The following is a 22,713-nucleotide window of genomic DNA, read 5'->3' as shown; positions in this document are numbered from 1 at the left end:
TCTTAATTGGAAGAAGTTGAGAACAACCAAGACTCTCCCTAGAGCTGGCTGCCCGGCCAAACTGAGCAATCGGGGGAGAAGGGCCTTGGTCAGGGAGGTGACCAAGAACCTGATGGTCACTCTGACAGACTTCCAGAATTCCTCTGTGGAGATGGAATAGCCTTCCAGAAGGACAACAAATACAGGTGTGCCAGCACTCCACCAACAGGCCTTTATGGTAGAGTGGCCAGACGGAAGCCACTCCTCAGTAAAAGGCACATGACAGCCCGCTTGGTGTTTGCCAAAAGGCACCTACAGGACTCTCAGATAATGAGAAACAAGATTCTGCTGAAACTAAGATTGAACTCTTTGGCCTGAATGCCAAGTGTCTCATCTGGACAAAACCTGGCTCCATCCCTACAGTGAAGCATGGTGGTGGCAGCATCATGCTGTGGGGATGTTTTTTTCAACGGCAGGGACTGGGAGACTAGTCAGGATCAAGGGAAAGATGAATGGAGCAAAGTATAGAGAGATCCTTGATGAAAACCTGCTCCAGAGTGCTTAGGACCTCAGACTGGGGTGAAGGTTCACCTTCCAACAGGACATCGAGAGCCAAGACAACATAGGAGTGTCTTCAGGACAAGTCTCTGAATGTCCTTGAGTAGCCCAACTTGATCGAACATCTCTGGAGAGACCTGAAAATATCTGTGCAGCAACACACCCCATCTGACCTGACAGAGCATGGGAGGATCTGCAGAGAAGAATGGGAGAAAGTTCCCAAGTACAGGTGTGTCAAGCTTGTAGCGTCATGGGTCTCTCTGTGAAATGCAATGACAGTGTTCCTCTCAGATGAGGAGAGGCTGAGCTGCTTCTTTGAAGAGGGCCTGTGTTTCTGGAGACAGGAGCCTGAGGACGAAGGGAACTGGATGCGCAGGTCCCCACATTCCCCCCTTCACATGCCCAAAGTTCAACCATACATTTGGGAACCAATCAGGTATGCCATTATGTCACAAAACATTAATGAATTAAAAGGCTGTGTTTCGATGGGGCATTGTTATAGCCACTGTGTTTTTCAGGAGGGGAACTATGGGGATAACTGGAACTACAGCCAGGTCATGGTCAGAACTACCAGACTCCAACATTGTATTTGTGATGCTGTTATACTTGGCTGGGGATGTCATGTCTAATAGTATGTAATGTGGATTAGTGGCTGTCCCTTTGCAGTGACGTTCTTCTCCTGGTAATGTTTGAGGCTCAGAAGAAGGGGGGAGGGGTATGAAAATTGACGACAGTCTGACATGGGGTCCCTGTGAGGATGCCTCTGGTGGGCCTTGTTTTTATTTATATACTAAAACTGTGTTTTTGGTTCGTTGCCTCAGGGCAACATTTTGCAGTTAGACCACTTTTGTTATGGGCAATATCATGCTAAAGTGTGGCGACGTGCTCGAATGCATAATTATGACCATAGTCAATATTTTTACTTTACAATCTACTGATACTTACAGGAAATGGACACAATAATATTTTATGGGTCGGAAGGAACATGATCAAGCAGTTAGGGTCATTCCCTCTGACAGTGAGGACTGAGCTTGAGGCAAGTGACGCTTGAAGAGAGTCAGGAAGAGTGGATCCCCGAATCAGGTTTGAGAGACAGTTTGGTCAGGGGTCAGTTAGGAGTCAGTCAGCAAAGTAGCGTGTGTGTGTTTGCATACGTCAGCGGATGAAGGGTATATGACACATTCAAATTTGTGCTTTATTTTTTTTAAAGTAGAATGCCTGTCTGTTGACAATGAGACTGAGTCTGAGGATGAAGATGTAGCAGAGGTTGATGTTCCACGCCTACCCCGGTGGAGAACCCCACACTGCATACTTCAATGCTTACACAGAATGGCAGGGCCTGCTTTCACTGGCTCAGCAGGGAATTCACAAATTTAATGATGGATATATTATCAGGGACCCCCAAGCTCCCCAAAGAATGAGGTGAAATATTACCCCCTGACCAGTTTCCCAGTCCCTGCCAATGAAAAACATCCCCACAGCATGATGCTGCCACCACCATGCTTCACTGTGGGGACGATGTTCTAGGGTTGATGTTGGTGTTGGGTTTGTGCCAGACAGCATTTTCCTAGATGGCCAAAAATCTACATTTTTGTCTCATCTGACCAGAGTATGTCAGATTTCTAATGTTTATGTGTAGCCTAGGCTGCTGAAACATTTATATCATGAGTTTTTGCTTTTGTCTGTCCGGAGTGATTAGTGTTATCATATTTGCTAAATAAATACCTGAGGAAAGTGGAAAGCCTACTTGAGCGCACGTGGAAAATGCCCTGCGTCAAACTCTCTTTAATCTTTTAATGGATGATGCGACGGAAGCTATCAAATACGCAGATGACACCATTCTGTATACTTCTGGCCCTTCTTTGGACACTATGTTAACTAACCTCCACAGGAGCATCAATGCTATACAACTCTCCTTCCGTGGCCTCCAACTGCTCTTAAATGCAAGTTAAACTAAATACATGCTCTTCAACCGTTCGCTGCCCGCACCTGCCCGTCCGTCCAGCATCACTTCTCTGGACGAATCTGACTTAGAATATGTGGACAACTACAAATAACTAGGTGTCTGGTTAGACTGTAAACTCTCCTTCCAGACTCACATTAAGCATCTCCAGTCCATAATTAAATCTAGAATTTGCTTCCTATTTCACAACAAAGCATCCTTCACTCATGCTGCCAAACATACCCTCGTAAAACTGACTATCCTACCGATCCTTGACTTTGGCGATGTCATTTACAAAATAGCCTCCAACACTCTACTCAGCAAATTGGATGCAGTCTATCACAGTGCCACCCGTTTTGATCACCAAAGTCCCATATACTACCCACCACTGCGACCTGTATGCTCTCGTTGGCTGGCCCTCGCTTCATATTCGTCGCCAAATCCACTGGCTCCAGGTCATCTATACGTCTTTGCTAGGTAAAGCCCCGCCTTATCTCAGCTCACTGGTCACCATAGCAGCACCCACCTGTAGCACGCGCTCCAGCAGGTATATTTCACTGGTCACCCCCAAAGCCAACTCCTCCTTTCCTTCCAGTTCTCTGCTGCCAATGACTGGAACGAATTAAAAAAATCACTGAAGCTGGCGACCCATATCCCTCTCTAACTTTAAGCACCAGCTGTCAGAGCAGCTCACAGATCACTGCACCTGTACATAGCCCATCTTTAAATAGCCCATCCAACTACCAAATCCCCATACTGTTATTTTTTTTTTTGCTCATTTAGGTTTTGTATTTGTATCTCCTCCTAGGTTTTGTATTGAAGTCAATGTAGCCAGACAGAAGCTAGCTGTCCTACAGCTGCACCATGGTGCTACCCCAGACAGTGCTGTTGAAGTTACTGTAGACCTTCATTGCAAAAAATATTACATATTATTGCCTTGCTTAGATAATGTTTGCCTAATTGTTGCTGTCTATCAACTCACACTTTTATTGAGCACAAAGACAAATTGATGAGGAAATTACTCAAACTAGAGGAACCCAAAAGCAAAGAGAAACGCAGACCAAGCGCCCATACACTCCCCCCAGCACTCCCCAGTCTGCCAGGATCGACACCAGTCCAGCAAAGAAGATGAGAATCGTAGGCCCAAGAGTTTTTATTCTTGTGCAGATACTTAAAGTTAATCATTCAATTGCTCTCTCAATTTCAAGGAACTCCTGTTTTCTTACATTGAACTTTTGACTGAATAGGTTGCTGACGGGACAAAGGATCAGAGAATATCACAGAAAGGAAAATAAGGCTAAGGAAGAGGAGGCTCTTACAAAAGAGGTGAAACAGTTGAAAGTCCAAAACCAGGAACTGACAACCTTGAACATGTCTTTGCAGAGAGGTATGTTATAGGCATGTTTGAATTGTTAAGGAATCACCTGAATGTCTCTCTCTTCTGTCTTTCACTGTTTTCAAATTATTTAATTGAATATGTTGATTTGTTTCTGTTCTTCAATCTCATGAATACCCTTGCTTCTAAAACTTGAAGCTGTGCCCCAGCCTCTTTGGTCACTGCCCAACTACCAGCCCCTCAGAACACTGTCCAACCACCAGCCCCAAAGGTAAGTGCTTAATTAGCCATTCAAAAGTGTATTTGTCATCTTTTAATGTTGGACAGTGCTAAGATATTAGTGTATAATTATGTTAACATCTATACAGCCAGGACCATCGGCAGAGGGATTACCCCTTTGGGCATAAGTAATGCCACGCTGCAGGCCTGTGGTAGAGGTGGTACCTCCAGCACAGCCATGGTTAAAGACCTGGCTGTGGCTGTGTTTGGGAGGGAAGTGATTGCTACCCATGGATTATCTGGAAAAATGGGAAATGCCAATAAAGGAACTTCAGCAAAGGTGGCCCTTGATGAGGGAAAAGTCAATAGACGCAGGGAGTCAGGATGCCAGTGCAGTTAGTGAGTGTAATGATTAAGAACGATACAAAACAAGAAAAGCATCTAAACATGGAAACATTAACAATATTGCCTGGTGGGTGATAACAACAGAGTGCTATATAAAGGGGAAGTAATCAGGGAGCTAATGATGTCCAGGTGTGCCTAATGAAGGTTGCCAGGTGTGCGTCAGGCACGGGAGGGGAAAGAGTTTCCCTGATGGTGCGTTCCGGGGAGACTTGGTTTGGGACCGTATGGAGCAGGAGTTGATGTAGCAGGAGACCACAGGTGGGCCACCAGTACTTAATGAAGATGGATTGAGTGTTGCGGGTAATACCTGGGTGTCCAACGGCAAGGTGCCCAGGTCAAAATACGTTTTTGGAAGGGTAGGACAATAACCTAAAACACAAGGCCAAATATACACTAGAATTGTATACCAAGACGACATTAAATGTTCCTGAGTAACATAGGTACAGTGATGACTTAAAACGTCTTGAAAATCTATGGCAAGACTTGAAAATGGCTGTCTAGCAATGATCAACAACCAACTTAACAGATCGTGAAGAATGTTTTAAAGGATAATGTGCAAATATTGTACAATCCAGGTGAACACATTTCTTAGAGACTTACCCAGAAAGACTCACAGCTGTAGTTGCTGCCAAAGGTGATTTTTTTTTAACATGTATTGATTCAAGGGGTTGAATACCTATGTAATCAAGATATGAGTATTTTATTTTTCAGTTTTTACAAATGTTAGATTATTTTCCACTTTCATATTACAAGTTATTTTGTGTAAACGGTTGGCAAAAAAAATAATTAAATCAATTGTAATCCAACCTTGTAACACAACAAAATGTGGAAAAATTAAATGGTTGTAAATACTTTCTGAAGGCACTGTATGTGGGAGTATGTGGGACCTGTTTGAGTACTAAATACACTATACAGTGCTTTGCGAAAGTATTCGGCCCCCTTGAACTTTGCGACCTTTTGCCACATTTCAGGCTTCAAACAAAGATATAAAACTGTATTTTTTTGTGAAGAATCAAAAACAAGTGGGACACAATCATGAAGTGAAACGACATTTATTGGATATTTCAAACTTTTTTAACAAATCAAAAACTGAAAAATTGGGCGTGCAAAATTATTCAGCCCCTTTACTTTCAGTGCAGCAAACTCTCTCCAGAAGTTCAGTGAGGATCTCTGAATGATCCAATGTTGACCTAAAAGGCACTGTATATACAGAAAGAATGTGGACACCCCTTCAAATGAGTGGATTCGGCTATTTCAGCCACACCTGTTGCTGACAGGTGTATAAAATTGAGCACACAGCCAGGCAATCTCCACAGACAAACATTGGCAGTACAATGGCCTTACTGAGGAGCTCAGTGACTTTCAACGTGGCACCCTCATAGGACGCCACCTTTCCAACTAGTCAGTTCATCATATTTCAGCTGCCCTGATCAACTATAAGTGCTGTTATTGTGAAGTGGAAATGTATTGGAGCAACAATGGCTCAGCCACGAAGTGGTAGGCCACACAAGCTCACAGAACAAGACCGCAGAGTGCTGAAACGCGTAGCGGTTCAAAATTGTCTGTCCTCGGTTGCAACACTCACTGCGGAGTTCCAAACTGCCACTGAAATCAACGTCAGCACAATAACTGTTTGTCGGGAGCTTCATAAACTGTGTTTCCATGGCCAAGCAGCCGCACACAAGCCTAAGATCACCATGCGCAATGCCAAACATGCGCAATGCCAAACATCGGCTGGAGTGGTTTAAAGCTCACCGCTATTGGACTCTGGAGAGGCGGAAACTGGTCTCTGGAGTGATGATTCACGCTTCACCAGACGAATCTGGGTTTGGCGGATGCCAAGAGAACGCTACCTGCCCCAATGCATAGTGCCAACTGTAAAGTTTGGTGGATGAGGGTTAATGGTCTGGGGCTGTTTTTCATGGTTCGGGCTAGGCACCTTAGTTCCAGTGAAGGGAAATCTTAATGCTACAGCATACAATGACATTCTAGATGATTCTGTACTTCCAACTTTGTGGCAACAGTTTGGGGAAGGCCCTTTCTTGTTTCAGCATGACAATGCCCCTGTGCACAAAATGAGGTCCATACAAAAATGGTTTGTCAAAATCGCTGTGGAAGAACTTCACTGGCCTGCACAGAGCCCTGACCTCAATCCCATCAAATACCTTTGGGATGAATTGGAACTCCGACTGCAAGCCAGGCCTAATCGCCCAACATCAGTGCTCGACCTCACTAATGCTCTTGTGGCTGAATGGAAGCAAGTCCCAGCAGGAATGTTCCAACATCTAATGGAAAGCCTTCCCAGAAGAGTAGAAGCTGTTAAAGGGGGGACCAACTCCATATTAATGCCCATGATTTTGGAATGAGACGTTCGACGAGGCTTGGAGGAAGTATTTGATTGCAGGCTGGGGACCAGAAGCAGAGCAAGGTGAGGACTGGTGTCACTCAACAAGTTAGTTCAGCTTGCCATGAACAGGTTCATCTGAGGATGTGGTTGATGCATTTGTCTGTAAATGTTGATATTCCCTCCAGGCAGTAGGTAACGTGCTGCAGCAGGGAGTGCTGCCCCTGGTGAGCTGGTCCTCACAGCCAGGATGGGGCCATGTACGTGGATTAACAATGGTTTTATCCCTCTGTGGGCAGTTTTTTATTTTTATTTAATTTAACCAGGTTAGTCTCGTTGAGATAAAAATCTCTTCTTCAAGAGAGACCTGGACACGCTATAGCATGTCATTGGCTGTAGACCACTACATTTCTGGGAAATAACAACACCAGGAAATATTTTAGAAATGGTGCTGTCCCAGGCGAGATAGTAAAGTGTGGGTATTTGTGTGATGTACAATGCATGCCATCAGTACACAATGCCATTGAATTACTGTTAGTAGTATCCATGTAGTGTGTGACAATTATGTACACCGACTTTGTCTTCCTGATGTTTAAGGGGTACTCTGGAGATCTTCTCATGTGTGAGGAGGATGGCCGCTGGGTGCAGATCCAGCACCCTTGTGAGTAAACCCTGGTCTCACTGACTGGCTCGTCCAGACCAGACGGCTCCCCTGGCACTGGGATTACAGGCTTCAGGGAAGCAGAACATTCAGTCCTGAATTAGGATATTTTGCAGTCTTGATTACTAAATCAATCAATGATTTTGAATAAGGTTGTGGCTAAAGCACACATTTAGGGACTGTGCCTGAAATACAAATTAGACTTCCCATGGCTTTGTAAAATTATGACACAGAAGGCAGTATGTTGCATATTATGTTTTGAAGATAATGTTGGCGATAATTTGGCTGTTTCACACTCACCACAATGGCTTTTGAATTATCTGTCGTTCTGCCCCTGAACGAGACAGTTAACCCACTGTTCCTAGGCCGTCATTGAAAATCAGAATGTGTTCTTAACTGACTTGCCGAGTTAAATAAAGATGAAATAAAAGCAGCAGCTCTAGCCTTTAGCTCACACCAACTATCACATCAGATTAGGGCTGGGCGATATCTCATTTTTGTGCGATATACCAAATGGATATATCGCAAGAATCGAGTTTTTTTTCATGAATTTTTTTACGAGGGTTTACGTTGTAACGTTGGCAAATGTTGCATCTCACGCTCTGGCAGCCCATAAATCAAATACAATCCAATTGTATTTGTCACATACACATGGTTAGCAGATGTTAATGCGAGTGTAGCGAAATACTTGTGCTTCTAGTTCCGACAGTGCAGTAATATCTAACAAGTAATCTAACAATTCCCCAAGAACTACCTAATACACACAAATCTAAAGAGGTGAATGAGAATGTGTTCATGTAAGTATATGGATGAGCGATGGCCGAACGGCATAGGCAAGGTGCAATAGATGGTATAAAATACAGTACACACAGACGTGATATGAGTAATGTAAGATATGTAAACATTATTAAAGTGGCATTATTTAGAGTGCATTGTATGACTAGTGATCGGGTCTCAATGTAGGCAGCAGCCTCTCTGAATTAGTGATTGCTGTTTAGCAGTCTGATGGCCTTGAGATAGAAGCTGTTTTTCAGTCTCTTGGTCCCAGCTTTGATGCACCTGTACTGACCTCGCCTTCTGGATGGTAGCAAGGTGAACAGGCAGTGGCTTGGGTGGTTGTTGTCCTTGATGATCTTTTTGGACTTCCTGTGATATCGTGTGCTGTAGGTGTCCTGAAGGGTAGGTAGTTTGCCCCCGGTGATGCGTTGTGCAGACCACACCACCCTCTGGAGAGCCTTGCCGTTGTGGGCGGTGCAGTTGCCGTACCAGGCGGTGATACAACCCGACAGGATGCTCTCAATTGTACATCTGTAAAAGTTTGTGAGGGTTTTAGGTGACAAGCCAAATTTATTCAGCCTCCTGAGGTTGAAGAGGCGCTGTTGCGCCTTTTTCACCACACTGTCTGTGTGGGTGGACCATTTCAGTTTGTCCGTGATGTGTATGCCGAGGAACTTTTCACCTTCTCCACTGCTGTCCCGTTGATGTGGATATGAGGGTGCTCACTCTGCTGTTTCCTGAAGTAATCTCCTTTGTTTTGCTGATGTTGAGTGAGAGGTTGTTTCCTGACCCCACACTCTGAGTGCCCTCACCTCCTCCCTGTAGGCTGTCTCTGCATTATTGGTAATAAAGCCTACTACTGTTGTGTCGTCTGCAAACTTGATGACTGAGTTGGAGGCGTGCATGGCCACGTAGTCATGGGTGAACAGGGAGTACAGGAGGGGGCTGAGCACACACCATTGTGGGGCCCCAGTGTTGAGGGACAGTGAAGTGGAGATGTTGTTTCCTACCTTCACAACCTGGGGGTGGCCCGTCAGGAAGTCCAGGACCCAGTTGCACAGGGCGGGGTTGAGACCCAGGGCCTCAAGCTTAATGAGGAGCTTGGAGGGTACTATGGTGTTGAGTGCTGAACTATAGTCAATGAACAGCATTTTTTTTATTTCACCTTTATTTTAACCAGGTAGGCCAGATGAGAACACGTTCTCATTTACATCTGCGACCTGGCCAAGATAAAGCAAAGCAGTGTGACAAAAACAACAACACAGATTACACATAAACAAACGTAGAGTCAATAACACAATAGAAAAATATATGTACAGTGTGTGCAAATGTAGAAGAGTATGGAGTTAAGGCAATAAATAGGCCAGAGAGCATTAACTCTTTCACTCAAACCCAGCCCTTTTCTTTTGTGTCACAGGCTGTCATATCTGTTCCGCCCGTTAGGGACGTTTTCCTTTATGACGTCATTTGTAATCAAGTTATTATTAAATATGTGTATGTGTAATTCTGTGTGATCAGTTAGGTATTTAGTAAATAAATAATTAAAACCAATTTTGTATTGCTGATTCAACTTGTTAGCCAGGGTTTGTGAAGATAACCAAGAATTTACAACTTTCAGATGAGACTGAATTAAGGTGACGATTAATATTGACTGCTATTGATGTAAAATATTACTAGGTCTTTAAGAGTTTTTTTCGGAAGATAACAGCTCTATAAATATTATTGCGTGGTGCCCCGACTCTCTAGTTAATTACATTTACATGATTAGCTCAATCAGGTAATATTAATTACGGAGAAAGGATTTTATAGAATAGCATGTCATATCACTTAATCCGGCATAGCCAAAGACACGACAGCCCTTTACCTTGTTCTGTACACCTCCAAAACAAAGGTCATGTGGTTTAGTAAGAAGAATGCCCCTCTCCCCACCGGTGTGATTACTACCTCTGAGGGTTTAGAGCTTGAGGTAGTCATCTCATACAAGTACTTGGGAGTATGGCTAGATGGTACACTGTCCTTCTCTCAGCACATATCAAAGTTGCAGGCTATGGTTAAATCTAGACTTGGTTTCCTCTATCGTAATCACTCCTCTTTCACCCCAGCTGCCAAACTAACCCTGATTCAGATGACCATCCTACCCATGCTAGATTATGGAGACGGAATTTATAGATCAGCAGGTGAGGGTGCTCTCGAGTGGATTGATGTTCTTTACCATTCGGCCGTCAGATTTGCCACCACTGCTCCTTATAGGATACATCACTGCACTCTATACTCTGGTCATGTAAACTGGTCATCTCTGTATACCCATCTCAAGACCCACTGGTTGATGCTTATTTATAAAACTCTCTTAGGCCTCACTCCCCCCCCCCCTATCTGAGATACCTACTGTACTGCAGCACTCATCCTCCACATACAACACCCGTTCTGCCAGTCACGTTCTGTTAAAAGTCCCCAAAGCTCACACATCCCTGGGTCGCTCCTCTTTTCAGTTCGCTGCAGCTAGCGACTGGAACGAGCTGCAAAAAACACTCAAACCGGTTTTATCTCCATCTCTTCATTCAAAGACTCAATCATGGAAACTCTTACTCACAGTTGTGGCTGCTTCGCGTGATGTATTGTTGTCTCTAATAGAGGTCAACCGATTAATCAGCATGGACGATTAATTAAGGCCGATTTCAAGTTTTCATAACAATCGGAAATCGGCCTTTTTGGACGCCGATTACATTGCAATCCACAAGGAGACTGCGTGGCAGGCTGACCACCTGTTACGTGAGTGCAGCATCAAAATGATGGAGGCTGCAAGGACCTTGTGGCTGCAAGGAGCCAAAGTAAGTTGCTAGCTAGCAGTAAACTTATCTTGTAAAACAACTATCAATCATCACATAATCACTAGTTAACTACATATGGTTGATGATATTACTAGGTTAACTAGCTTGTTCTGCGTTTTATATAATTAATGTGGTGCCTGTTAATTTATCATCGAACCACAGCCTACTTCAGCTTCGCCAAGCAGGTGATGATTTAACAAAAGCGCATTCGCAAAAAAAGCACAATCGTTGCAATAATGTACCTAATCATAAACATCAATACCTTTCTTAAAGTTAATACACAAGTATATATTTTTAAACCTGCATAGGTAGTTGAAAGAAATTCATGTTAATTCATGTTCATGTCATTAATAACTAGGGAAATTGTGTCCCGTCACTTGCGTTCAGTGCAAGCAGAGTCAGGGTATATGCAACAGTTTGGGCCACCTGGCTCATTGCGAACTGTTGAAAGGCCATTTATTCCTAACAAAGACTAATTAATTTGCCAGAATTTTACATAATTATGACATAACATTGAAGGCTGTGCAATGTAACAGTAATATTTAGACTTAGGGTTGCCACCGTTCGATAAAATACAGAACGGTTCCGTATTTCACTGAAAGAATAAACGTTTTTTGTTTTCGAAATGATAGTTTCCGGATTTGACCATATTAATGACCAAAGGCTTGTATTTCTGTGTGTTTATTATAATTAAGTATATGATTTGATAGAGCAGATATTGTCCGTGAGTATAACAGAACTGAAAAATCCAATCCGGAAGTGCCCCAGGTTTAGAAAGCGCTGCGTTCCAATGACTCCCTATTTGGCTGTGAATGTACCATCAACGAGCTTACGCTTTCTACGTATTCCCCAAGGTGTCTACAGCATTGTGACGTAGTTTTACGTATTTCTGTTGAAGAATAGCCGCAGGTGGCCATATTGCGTAAGTGGTCAAATGGTGGCCCCGAGAGAGATTCTTGAGTAAAATACAGAGGTAGCCATTACTCCAATCGGTCCTAGAGAAAAACGAATTGTCCCGACAGATATATTATCGAATAGATATTAGAAAAACACCTCGAGGATGGATTCTAAACAACGTTTGCCATGTTTCTGTCGATATTATGGAGCTAATTTGGAATATTTTTCGGTGTTGTGGTGACCGCAATTTCCGGGCGATTTCTCAGCCAAACTGAAGAACAAACAGCTGTTTCGCCTACAAAAATAATATTTTGGGAAAAAATGAACTTTGGCTATCTACCTGGGAGTCTTGTGAGTGAAAACATCCGAAGTTCATCAAAGGTAAACGATTTCATTTGATTGCTTTTCTGATTTCCGTGACAAGGTTGCCTGCTGCTAGCAAGGCATAATGCTATGCTAGGCTATCGATAAACTTACACAAATGCTTGTATAGCGTTGGCTGTAAAGTATATTTTGAAAATCTGAGATGACAGGGTGATTAACAAAAGGCTAAGCTGTGTCTCAATATATTTCATTTGTGATTTTCATGAATAGGAATATTTTCTAGGGATATTTATGTCCATTGCGTTATGCTAATTAGTTTCAGGCGATGATTACACTCCCGCATGCGGGTTTGGGAGTCACATTTAACTGGGAATATTGAAGACTCATGTTAAAAGGAACCACCAGCTTTCATATGTTCTCATGTTCTGAGCAATTTTTTCTTTATACTTTATTTAACCAGGTAGGCTAGTTGAGAACAAGTTCTCATTTGCAACTGCGACCGAGCAAGGAACTTAAACGTTAGCTTTTTTTTACATGGCACATGCTGCACTTTTACTTGCTTCTCCAACACTGTGTTTTTACATTATTTAAACCAAATTGAACATGTTTGATTATTTGAGACTAAATGTATTTTATTTATGCATTATATGAAGTTAAAATAGTGTGTTCATTGTTCATTCAGTATTGTTGTAAGTGTAATTTATTACAAAAAAAAAAATATATATATATATATTAATATATATATATATAAATATCCGTCGATTAATCGGTATCGGCTTTTTTTTGGTCCTACAATAATCGGTATTGCCGTTGAAAAATCCAAATCGGTCGACCTCTATTCTCTACCTTCTTGTCCTTTGTGCTGTTGTTTGTGCCCAATAAAGTTTGCACCATGTTTTGTGCTGCTGCCATGCTGTGTTGTCATGTGCTGCTGCCATGCTGTGTTGTCATGTGTTGCTGCCATGCTATGTTGTTGTCTTAGGTCTCTCTTTATGTAGTGTTGTGGTGTCTCTCTTGTCGTGATGTGTGTTTTGTCCTATATTTGTTTGTTTTTAATCCCAGCCCCTGACCCGCAGGAGGCCTTTTGTAAATAAGAATTTGTTCTTAACTGACTTGCCTAGTTAAATATCAAATTAATATTATTTTCTCTTACTGGAGCCGTTAACGCTTTACATGGCTGAACTCGCATTCTTTCATGTCCTTATTTACAATTGTCTAGACTAGTGTTTGGATTTTATTGTATGTTTGCACCAGAAAGAAGGTAATGTCTAAAAATAGACATGACTTGCATACATAACTCTCTTTCTATGATTTACAGGTGATTGAACCTGCTGCCTTCTCGGGGGGTATAACAGGGAAGAGGCTCACAGATCCACTGGAAACAGGTGGAAAGCAGACAAACTCCACAGTTGTTTAATGGCTCCAGTCCTCCCCTGGTTCTTCACTAAATGACAGACAGTGACCTTTATGATCCCCACATCAGCTACAGTGGCTTCCAGTTGGGTGGGTAGTGACACATACACTAAAACAAACAGTTCACTTGACCATTCTGTAATCCATGTACATACAAATGGAGCAATATAAGTTCAGCTGTGATTTTCTTTCTGTAATCTTTGGTCTGATATATACATACTTAATCAGGAAATAATATTCAATATCTCTCAAAGAGGCTGGCTTCCTAGCAAATACATACAGATGTGCCAAAAGTGAATGCCAATCTTGTTCTCTTCCATGGCCATAGGTCAGGCTCACTGCAGCACCACTTAGAGAGAGGACCAAGACAATTCGAGAGTAACTAGACCAGTATCAGAACCAGTCCGTCAGCCTCCAGTGAAGCATGATGATTGTACATCTATCCAATGGAGAGAACACATCCAACCATCAGCTGAATTGAAAACATCTATTCCCTCTAACAGCCCAACTCTGAACATATGTAGCAGCCACATCAGAGAAGTCCGCTTCAGAAGATCTCTGGTTGCGCCATAACACCAGCTTGCCATTTGTCCTTGATCAGGCCACGGTGTGTGGAGTCGCCAGGAATGTTCTCCTTGCTAAGACCAAGCAGCTCCACCACACTGCCCACCTCCCACCATGTAGAGACCCAGGCTCAAGCCTCAGGCCTGCCCTCCAACCTCCCCTCCGGCCTTCCCTCCTCTGACCACAGAGAGAGTTAAGTCACCATGACACAGCACATTTCATGTAGTCATCCCACTTTGTTCCCTGCCTCTGACCTACAGCGTGCTCCACCCCAGAGCATCAGCAGAACCATGCTTCATACCACACGGTCTCCACACGGTCTCATTACCCTCATGACCCAATCATGTTAGCCTCAACACGGAGAATGAAGATGCCTTCTTTAGCTCATTAGGTAAGGACAGTAGATCAGATAGGAGTACAACTGGCTGTTTTAAACTCACACAGCACTCATACCCAAATAGCACTCCAACCACTACAGATTTGGGCCTGAAACATGGCCGCTCCATCTCTGTCACCAACATTTACTCAAACCGAACATCAAAAAACAGGCGCATCTCAACAGGAACTGATATGGCCTCCACAAGGGACCTAAGGAGTCTGGAGGATATCAGAGGGCCAGGGGACATTGGTCGCTCACACAGGACCCTTTCCAGAGCTTGTTCTTGCATACTGAGCCAGAGAACCTATGTTAGCCAGAATAGAACAGACCGCATCCTAAGCTCTAAGAGCCTGACATTGACCCGGCCTCTACGGTTCAATGAGTCATCAATTTTGCCCACAGAGATTTAAAATTCACTTATCATTGATCAGAAGTCACAGGTTCAGTTTGTCAGACTTTGAGGAGTATGACTCAGATATCACTACAGATGGAGAGTACTACTTGAGCAGTGGTGATTGGGAGAAGAGTCAATACTCTATAGCAAAGGGGGATGTTTTGAGTAACATTGTGCAAATATTTTTATTTAGCAATTCACGTTTTAGTGAAAATCATTTCTTACAGGCCTCTGTATTGTTGAAAAACATTACTAAAACGGGACTAAATATGTGCATTAATTGAATCCATATTGTAGCCAACTTAATCACATCTCTACTGTTGCAGGGCTCTATGCTTTTTTACAAGTTGAAAAATGTTTGCGAACACAAATAAATTGAAGAGCACAATGAAAAATATTTGAGGTAATAAAACTAGAATCTTACATTTTTCTAGTTTCACTGGTGCTCCTAAATAAAAATTCCAGGTCGCACAGCTAGATGTTTAGGCGTATATGCGAGTAAAATGCTCGCACCGTAGAGCCCTGCGTTGCACATATAAACACAGTTAATATTTTTGTTTAAATAATTGAATCATTAAAAAAAATGTTAAGCCTATGTACTGTTGCTTTGCGTAAGCGGAACTAAAGTATGGATCCCAGTGGACTACACCGAGGATATTTTCATGGTACATTTACAGTCTGGAAAAAAGTTCGTGACATTAAACGAATCTTGTTTAATTAAAAGCGTGTAATATACGGTATTCTTCTGTAATATCCAATCAATAATTGGTCTGTGTAAACAAATGCTTTTTCCTGTGCGTATTTCATCAAAATTCCTCAATACCCACGAGTCCATACATCGTCCAATCACACTCCGCCAAATCAAAACTTCACCCCCCCGATCTCCACCCTTTTCTGAAGACGAGATGCTGCCTGCATAATTGGTACCATAAAAATAAATATTAGTTTGCTAGTCTACTTTTAGAAATTAACTATGACGCGTAAAGATAACTTACTCAACCCTATACGGAGTTTATTTCCGTTAGTTTGTATAGTTTTAATATTATCCACATGTTGTAGTGACTTTCCGTGTTGTCAAGCTAGTGAAGTCGGTCCTGAGAAATGTCTTGTTTGGGGTCCAGGGCTCGACCCAAAAGTCGTTTTGCCCGTCCGATACTTCATCATCCAGGCTGTCAACTCAGCTGGGAAAAACTTCACCCTCTCTCCAGGTACGTGTTGATAAACAGCAGAATTACCTAAAACCAATCGGCGCAACCGACTGAAGACGAAAGTTGAGTGACGTCGGGGGGAGGTGCATCTGCGACAGCCGAAAGTAATGTGGTTTTCCAAAGCAAGGCTCAGATCAATATTTTATTTAACTAGGCAAGTCAGTTAAGAGCAAATTCTTATTTTTAAGACATATTTTTACCTTGGGCTTCGATCTAGCAACCTTTCGGTCACTGGCCCAACGCTCCAACCTCTAGGCTACCTGCCGCCCCAAGAAATGCAGTGTTGTCATGGTTTATAAAATGTTTTCTTTATGTCGAAAAAAACATTTATCCAACACCAATATCACACACTCGCAACCTGAAATCACATGTGTGCAATCAATTAGTGAGGGAGAGCCTCAATCACATGTAGCCTCATTCACTCTAGGCTACACATGAATTGCAGCAAATTGGTTTCTGTTTCTTTCGCGTAGGTCAAGTTCAAACACCCTAATGATTGCTTGACAATAGCGCCTCCCACAATGCAGGTGATGGCTGCAGGATGAAATTGGTGAAGAGCAACTGCAGACATTTGAAGTCAACTTCATGACCTTTGATCTCATGATTTTGTAAGGTTCATGCAGTCCATAGTCACTTTAACTCAACCTACATGTACATATTACCTCAACTAACTGGTGCCCCCTGTATATAGCCTCTCGACTGTTATTTTACTGCTGCTCTTTAATTATTTGTTTACATTTTTGGCTTGTGAATGCAGAAAGCAACACACTTTGAAAGGCGGTGACCAACGATAGTCACTGACTTGACAAAAGTGATCCGGTCGAACGCACCCAATTATTTAATATCTGTTGGATGTCTATCCCTTATCAAAGTTCTCTTTTGGGAAACTTTTTAGCAATCCATCCTTTTCAAGGCATTTTATCCCAATATCAATTGAGGTCTCATATATAATGGTGAGTTTGTCATCTTCCAAATACATGTTTTTGTTGCCCTAGCCAATGTTTTATTGCTGCACAAAATCAAACTCTTAAACAGTGTCCATGATTGGGAACCCTTTTATTCCCCTAGTTAGCTTAGTCTTTGCAGACTGAAAATTACTCCATCTCTAATTGACCTTATGGTTACATTATTGTTTCCGTTACAGAGGTGATCCATCTAACTCATTTGAATTATCTTTACATGTAGGTAAAGACTCATTCAGAGTGAAGATTGTCTCACTCTCACAGAAGGAGCATGTCCGCATCCACGTCCCCCTCCCCCTGGACAGAGGAGATGGTTCTTTTCTGATGAGGTACCGTCTGTATGGCAGTATCCTCAAGGGACTGAAGGTCGAAGTACTCTACAGAGACCGTCACGTTGCCAAGTCACCTTACACCCTACAAGGTACCTATATCAGTCAATGGCTCACAGATTATTTCAATGAAAGCAGATTAGTGTGATCATTTGACAGAAATTACAAGTGAACTCCTCATCAGTATGCCTGTATGAATAATATAGGCTAGATCAGTGTATCCTCCAATACCCCCAACAGCACACATTTTATTGTAGCCCCAGACAAAAACACCTAATTGAACTTGTCATGGGCTTGATGATTAGCTGACAAGTAGAATCAGGTGTGCTTGTCCAGGGCCATAACAAAAATATGTACTGTTGGGGGGACTGGAGCTGGGAAACACTTGACTAGATGGCAGTATGTTGTAAATTTGATCTATTCTTACTGCTTCCTCATGATGCATCCTTTTGGTTGTATATACTCAGGCCCAGTCTATCATGAGTACTGCGACTGCCCAAAGCATGATGTTCCCACCTGGCAGAGCATTATGCAGTGTCCTGCTGAGGAACCCCAGATCCAGAGGGACTTCAATGCCTTCCCCTCCATTGATTTGCAGCGCCTCCTACAGGAAGTTCCCCAGCGGTTCTCCAACAGAGGAGGTCTCATTCACTATGCTGTCATCAACAACCAGGTGTACCGTCGCTCGCTGGGAAAATACACTGACTTCAAGATGTTCTCTGATGAGATGTTACTATCCCTAGCCAGGAAGGTAAAGAGTTGCTTTGTGGGGGGTTTTGTGTGCAGGTCTCTGTCCTTTCATCAAGAAGTATGATCATGTTCCTTTCTGAACTGTTTTGTGATACTTTGTCCGTTGCCTGAAACTCTCCTAATACCGTATTTTCAATATAATTGTTTAGTTCATTGTTCTGCATAAACTGAGCTCCCCTGTCTTTGTCTCTGAATTTGAATTGAAAGGTGAGGCTGCCTGATGTGGAATTTTACATCAATGTGGGAGACTGGCCAATGGAAACAAGGAAAGCAGATGACGATCCTGGGCCTGTTCCAATCATCTCCTGGTGTGGCTCCACAGACACCCGAGACATCATTCTGCCCACTTACGACATCACTCACTCAACCCTGGAGACCATGAGGGGCGTTTCCAATGACCTACTGTCAGTCCAAGGCAACACAGGTAAGACATATAACCTCATACACTATCCCTTAACCTCATTCTGCTTACTTACACATCATTACTCACAATAACCTTATTCTGTTTCCTTGGTGTCTAGGTCCCCCTTGGGCCAACAAAACGGAACAGGCCTTCTTCCGTGGCCGGGATAGTCGTGAAGAGCGCCTACACCTCGTCACTCTGTCCAAGAAAAACCCAGAGCTGCTAGACGCCGGGATCACTGGCTGGTTCTTTTTCAGGGAAAGGGAGAAGGATCTGGGGAAAGCAAATCTTGTTGGATTCTTTGACTTCTTCAAGGTGAGGGAACATTCTGAACACTCCAATCATCCAAAGCCAGCAGTTTCCCATTTAAAAACTGATTTTACATGTGTGAGTAGTGAGAAGTGAGAAGATAAAGAAATGTTAGCCATTGATGATTTTTAATTTATTTATTCAGAACTGTGACACCTTGAGTTCCCTCTCCCATTTATAGTATAAGTATCAGGTGAATGTGGATGGTACAGTGGCAGCTTACAGGTTCCCTTACCTGATGCTGGGGAACAGTTTGGTGCTGAAGCAGATCTCACCATATTATGAGCATTTCTACACCCATCTGAAGCCAGGCACCCACTACGTCCATGTGAAGAGGAGTCTCTCTGACCTCATACAAAAGATTGAGTGGGCTAAGGTAAGGGAGAGAGTCAAAAAAAAAAAAAATGTAACTTGTTACGTAAACAACATGGGGAAAACTAATAGTGAAATGCTTACTTACGGGCCCTTCCCAACAATGCAGAGAGAACTAATAGTGAAATGCTTACTTACGGGCCCTTCCCAACAATGCAGAGAGAACTAATAGTGAAATGTTTACTTACGGGCCCTTCCCAACAATGCAGAGAGAACTAATAGTGAAATGCTTACTTACGGGCCCTTCCCAACAATGCAGAGAGAACTAATAGTGAAATGTTTACTTACGGGCCCTTCCCAACAATGCAGAGAGAACTAATAGTGAAATGCTTACTTACGGGCCCTTCCCAACAATGCAGAGAGAACTAATAGTGAAATGTTTACTTACGGGCCCTTCCCAACAATGCAGAGAGAACTAATAGTGAAATGTTTACTTACGGGCCCTTCCCAACAATGCAGAGAGAAAAAAATAATAGAAAGATAACATGAGGAATAAATGACAAAAATGTCTGGTCACTCTGAACAGAAACCAATGGCCACTCTGACAGAGTTCTAGAGTTCCTCTGTGGAGATGGGAGAACCTTCCAGCAGGACAACTATCTCTGCAGCACTCCATCAATCAGGTCTTTATGGTAGAGTAGCTAGACTGAAGCCACTCCTGAGTAAAAGGCACATGACAGCCTGCTTGGAGTTTGCCAAAAGGCACCTAAAGGACTCTCAGACCATGAGAAACAATATTCTCTGGTCTGATGAAACTAAGATTGAACTATTTGGCTTGAATGCTAAGCATAACGTCTGGAGGAAGCCAGGTGAAGCATGGTGGTGGTGGCAGCATCATGCTGTGGGGATGTTTTTCAATGGCAGGGACTTGGAGACTAGTCAGCATCGAGGGAATGATGAACAGAGAGATCCTTGATAAAAAAAAAACTGTTCCACTGTGCTCAGGATTTCAGACTGGGGCGAAGGTTCAGTTTCCAGCAGGACAATGACCCTAAGCACACAGCCAAGACAACGAAGGAGTGGCTTCGGGACAATTCTCTGAATGTCCATTTAAGAATAAGGCTGTAACTTAACAAAATGTGGAAATTGTCAAGGGGTATGAATACTTTCCGAATGCACTGTAGGTAGGGGTAAAGTGACTAGGCAACAGGATAGATAATAAGCAGCAGTAGCAGCGTATGTGATGAGTTAGTGCAAAGGGGGTCATGCAGATAGTCTGGGTAGCTATTTGGTTAACTATTTAGCAGTCTTATGGCTTGGGGTGAGTAGGGGCTGTTCAGGGCCCTGTTGGTTCCAAATTTGGTGCATCAGTACTGCTTGGCATGCAGTAGCAGCGAGAACAGTATGACTTGGGTGGCTGGAGTCTTTGACCATTTTTAGGGCCTTCCTCTGACACTGCCTGGTATAGAGGTCCTGGATGGCAGGGAGCTCGGCCCCAGTGATGTACTGGGCCGTACACACTACCCTCTAACGCCTTGCGTCGTATGCCAAGCAGTAAGTGCATGTTAAGGAAGGACATGCCAAGGAATGTATGTCAATGTGTGTCAATATGCATTGCTACCATTTGTATGTTTGTCTGCTTGCAATGCGAATGCATTTTTTTACCATTAGGATTTAGCTGTTTTTTTGTGCATATTTGATTAAGATTAGTAATGTCTTTATTTTCCCTGCAGGAGAATGATGCTGAAGCACAGGCAATCGCTAAAGCAGGCCAGGCAATTGTAAGAGAGCTGGTACAACCGAACAGACTGTACTGTTACTATTTTAGTGTGCTACAGGTAATTGCCTCCTGGTATTGTTTTTATGCTATGCTTGCCAATGCTAAATCGGGTCATATATTAAGGTAGCATTCTTATCATTGATATAAGAAACCCGGCTGAGGAAGTTCTTTCCTGTCATAACAGATGTACTCTGAGCGTCAGACAAGCCGGCCGACACAACATCCAGATATGGAGCTGGTGCCCCAGCCTTCAGACCAGAGTTCCCTTTGTAGCTGTCAGCGAGAGCCTCAAATAGATGATCCCAGCCGGAATAAGGATGAACTCTGATCAAAACACTTTGAAAGGAAAGAGGAGAGACCCTAGCTATTTCAATACAGAAAGTGCTTATTAAAGGAAGAATTAACTCCGAGATCAGGACTGCTAGCTAAGTGGATGTACCAACATTCATATAGAGAAATATTCCATTTGGTTTGAGCCAGAGGGACCATGTCACAGCTCACTTTGCCTGGATTATGACTGCTTTATTGACAAGACCATTATGCAAACATCAATTTCCACTGTTTTCACTGTCCTGTGTGATATTTTGTACTGCATTTTGTAATTGTATGATGGTCATCATGATTGCATTTTTATAAAAATTTATATTTTTTAAATTTTCTTAGATTGCCTTTGATGTTTGTTAACCTCCTGTTTGACCAAGATCAGGTCATTTGCCTTGGTTATTTATTTTTATTTAATTTAACCTTTATTTTTCTTGGCAAGTCAGTTATAAACACATTCTTATTTACAATGATGGCCTACCAAAAGGCAAAGGCCTGCTACAGGGATGGGAGCAGAGATTAAAAATCAAATAAATGAAATATAAATATAGGACAAATCACATCACGACATAAAGAGAGACCTAGATGACGACATAGCATGGCAGCAACACGTGACAACACAGCATGATAACATGGCAGAAGCAAAGAGTACAAACATTATTGGGCACAGACAAAAGCACGAAGGACAAGAAGGTAGAGACAGCAATACATCACGCAAAGCAGCCACAACTGTTCTAAGAGTGTCCATTACTATAGATATTCCTTGGATGGGGACAATATAAAATAATTTGTTGGCATGATATACTATAGATTGATTGCTTTTTTTTCGGCATAAATATTGGTCTGGAAGAGGCTCTGCAGAGTGGTCACTAGCTGGCACAGCCACAAAGTAATCAAATCTGCTAACCATAGTGCCTAACCCTAACCTTAAATTAAGATCAAAAAGTGAAATGTTGTTTTCATGAATTTGTACAATACTGCGGTTCAACCAGCTAGCGGAAATCGCTCAATTCTGCCTTCAGAGCAAGACTCGTGACAATAACCTATGATTGCGCAATTAATAAACTACATATTTGCTTCACAGTTACTGTTGCCTGTGATCCATGATTCTTGTCTACAACTAAGGCTAAAAATCACAAAAATGAGGGGGCACCCGGATTTGAACCGGGGACCTCTTGATCTGCAGTCAAATGCTCTACCACTGAGCTATACCCCCAGTGCGTGTAAATTACTGAATGTTTTCAAATATATAGCTACTTATTGAACAGCACAGAGGTGGTTATGCGTGTATTGTTAAATTTATGTAGGGTATGTTTTAG

General features: G+C 42.7%; 1 protein-coding gene, 1 long non-coding RNA gene and 1 other non-coding gene across 3 annotated transcripts; 2 read left to right on the top strand and 1 right to left on the bottom strand.

Moving 5' to 3' along the window:
* The first annotated feature begins 3,732 nt into the window (after window positions 1–3,732).
* On the top strand, window positions 3,733–9,813 carry LOC115147054 (uncharacterized). The gene is made up of 3 exons (XR_003866263.2): window positions 3,733–3,866; window positions 4,014–4,086; window positions 7,381–9,813. It is a non-coding gene; the product is annotated as an uncharacterized LOC115147054 (long non-coding RNA).
* Window positions 9,814–15,872: 6,059 nt separating this feature from the next.
* poglut3 (protein O-glucosyltransferase 3) lies at window positions 15,873–21,731 on the top strand. The gene is made up of 8 exons (XM_029620871.1): window positions 15,873–16,228; window positions 17,414–17,611; window positions 17,987–18,270; window positions 18,477–18,693; window positions 18,791–18,987; window positions 19,163–19,357; window positions 21,027–21,131; window positions 21,258–21,731. The coding sequence occupies exons 1-8, from the start codon at window positions 15,994–15,996 to the stop codon at window positions 21,399–21,401; spliced, it is 1,575 nt and encodes a 524-aa protein (XP_029476731.1). The 5' UTR covers window positions 15,873–15,993; the 3' UTR covers window positions 21,402–21,731.
* Window positions 21,732–22,538: 807 nt separating this feature from the next.
* On the bottom strand, window positions 22,539–22,610 carry trnac-gca (transfer RNA cysteine (anticodon GCA)). Its single transcript has one exon. It is a non-coding gene; the product is annotated as a tRNA-Cys (tRNA).
* Between the last annotated feature and the right edge of the window lie 103 nt (window positions 22,611–22,713).

The sequence above is a fragment of the Oncorhynchus nerka genome, linkage group LG19 (genome assembly GCF_034236695.1).
Source record: "Oncorhynchus nerka isolate Pitt River linkage group LG19, Oner_Uvic_2.0, whole genome shotgun sequence".
Taxonomy (NCBI): domain Eukaryota; kingdom Metazoa; phylum Chordata; class Actinopteri; order Salmoniformes; family Salmonidae; genus Oncorhynchus; species Oncorhynchus nerka.
Note: the sequence above shows the minus strand (reverse complement) of the source record. Positions and strands in the feature narration are given on the sequence as shown.

Bases quoted from the DNA above. Each gene is read 5' to 3' on its own strand.
- poglut3 (XM_029620871.1), top strand. From the start codon at position 15,994: ATGACGCGTAAAGATAACTTACTCAACCCTATACGGAGTTTATTTCCG. The intron at 18,271-18,476 runs GTAAAGAGTTGC...TTGAATTGAAAG, and splicing joins TACTATCCCTAGCCAGGAAG to GTGAGGCTGCCTGATGTGGA. The intron at 18,694-18,790 runs GTAAGACATATA...CTTGGTGTCTAG, and splicing joins GTCAGTCCAAGGCAACACAG to GTCCCCCTTGGGCCAACAAA.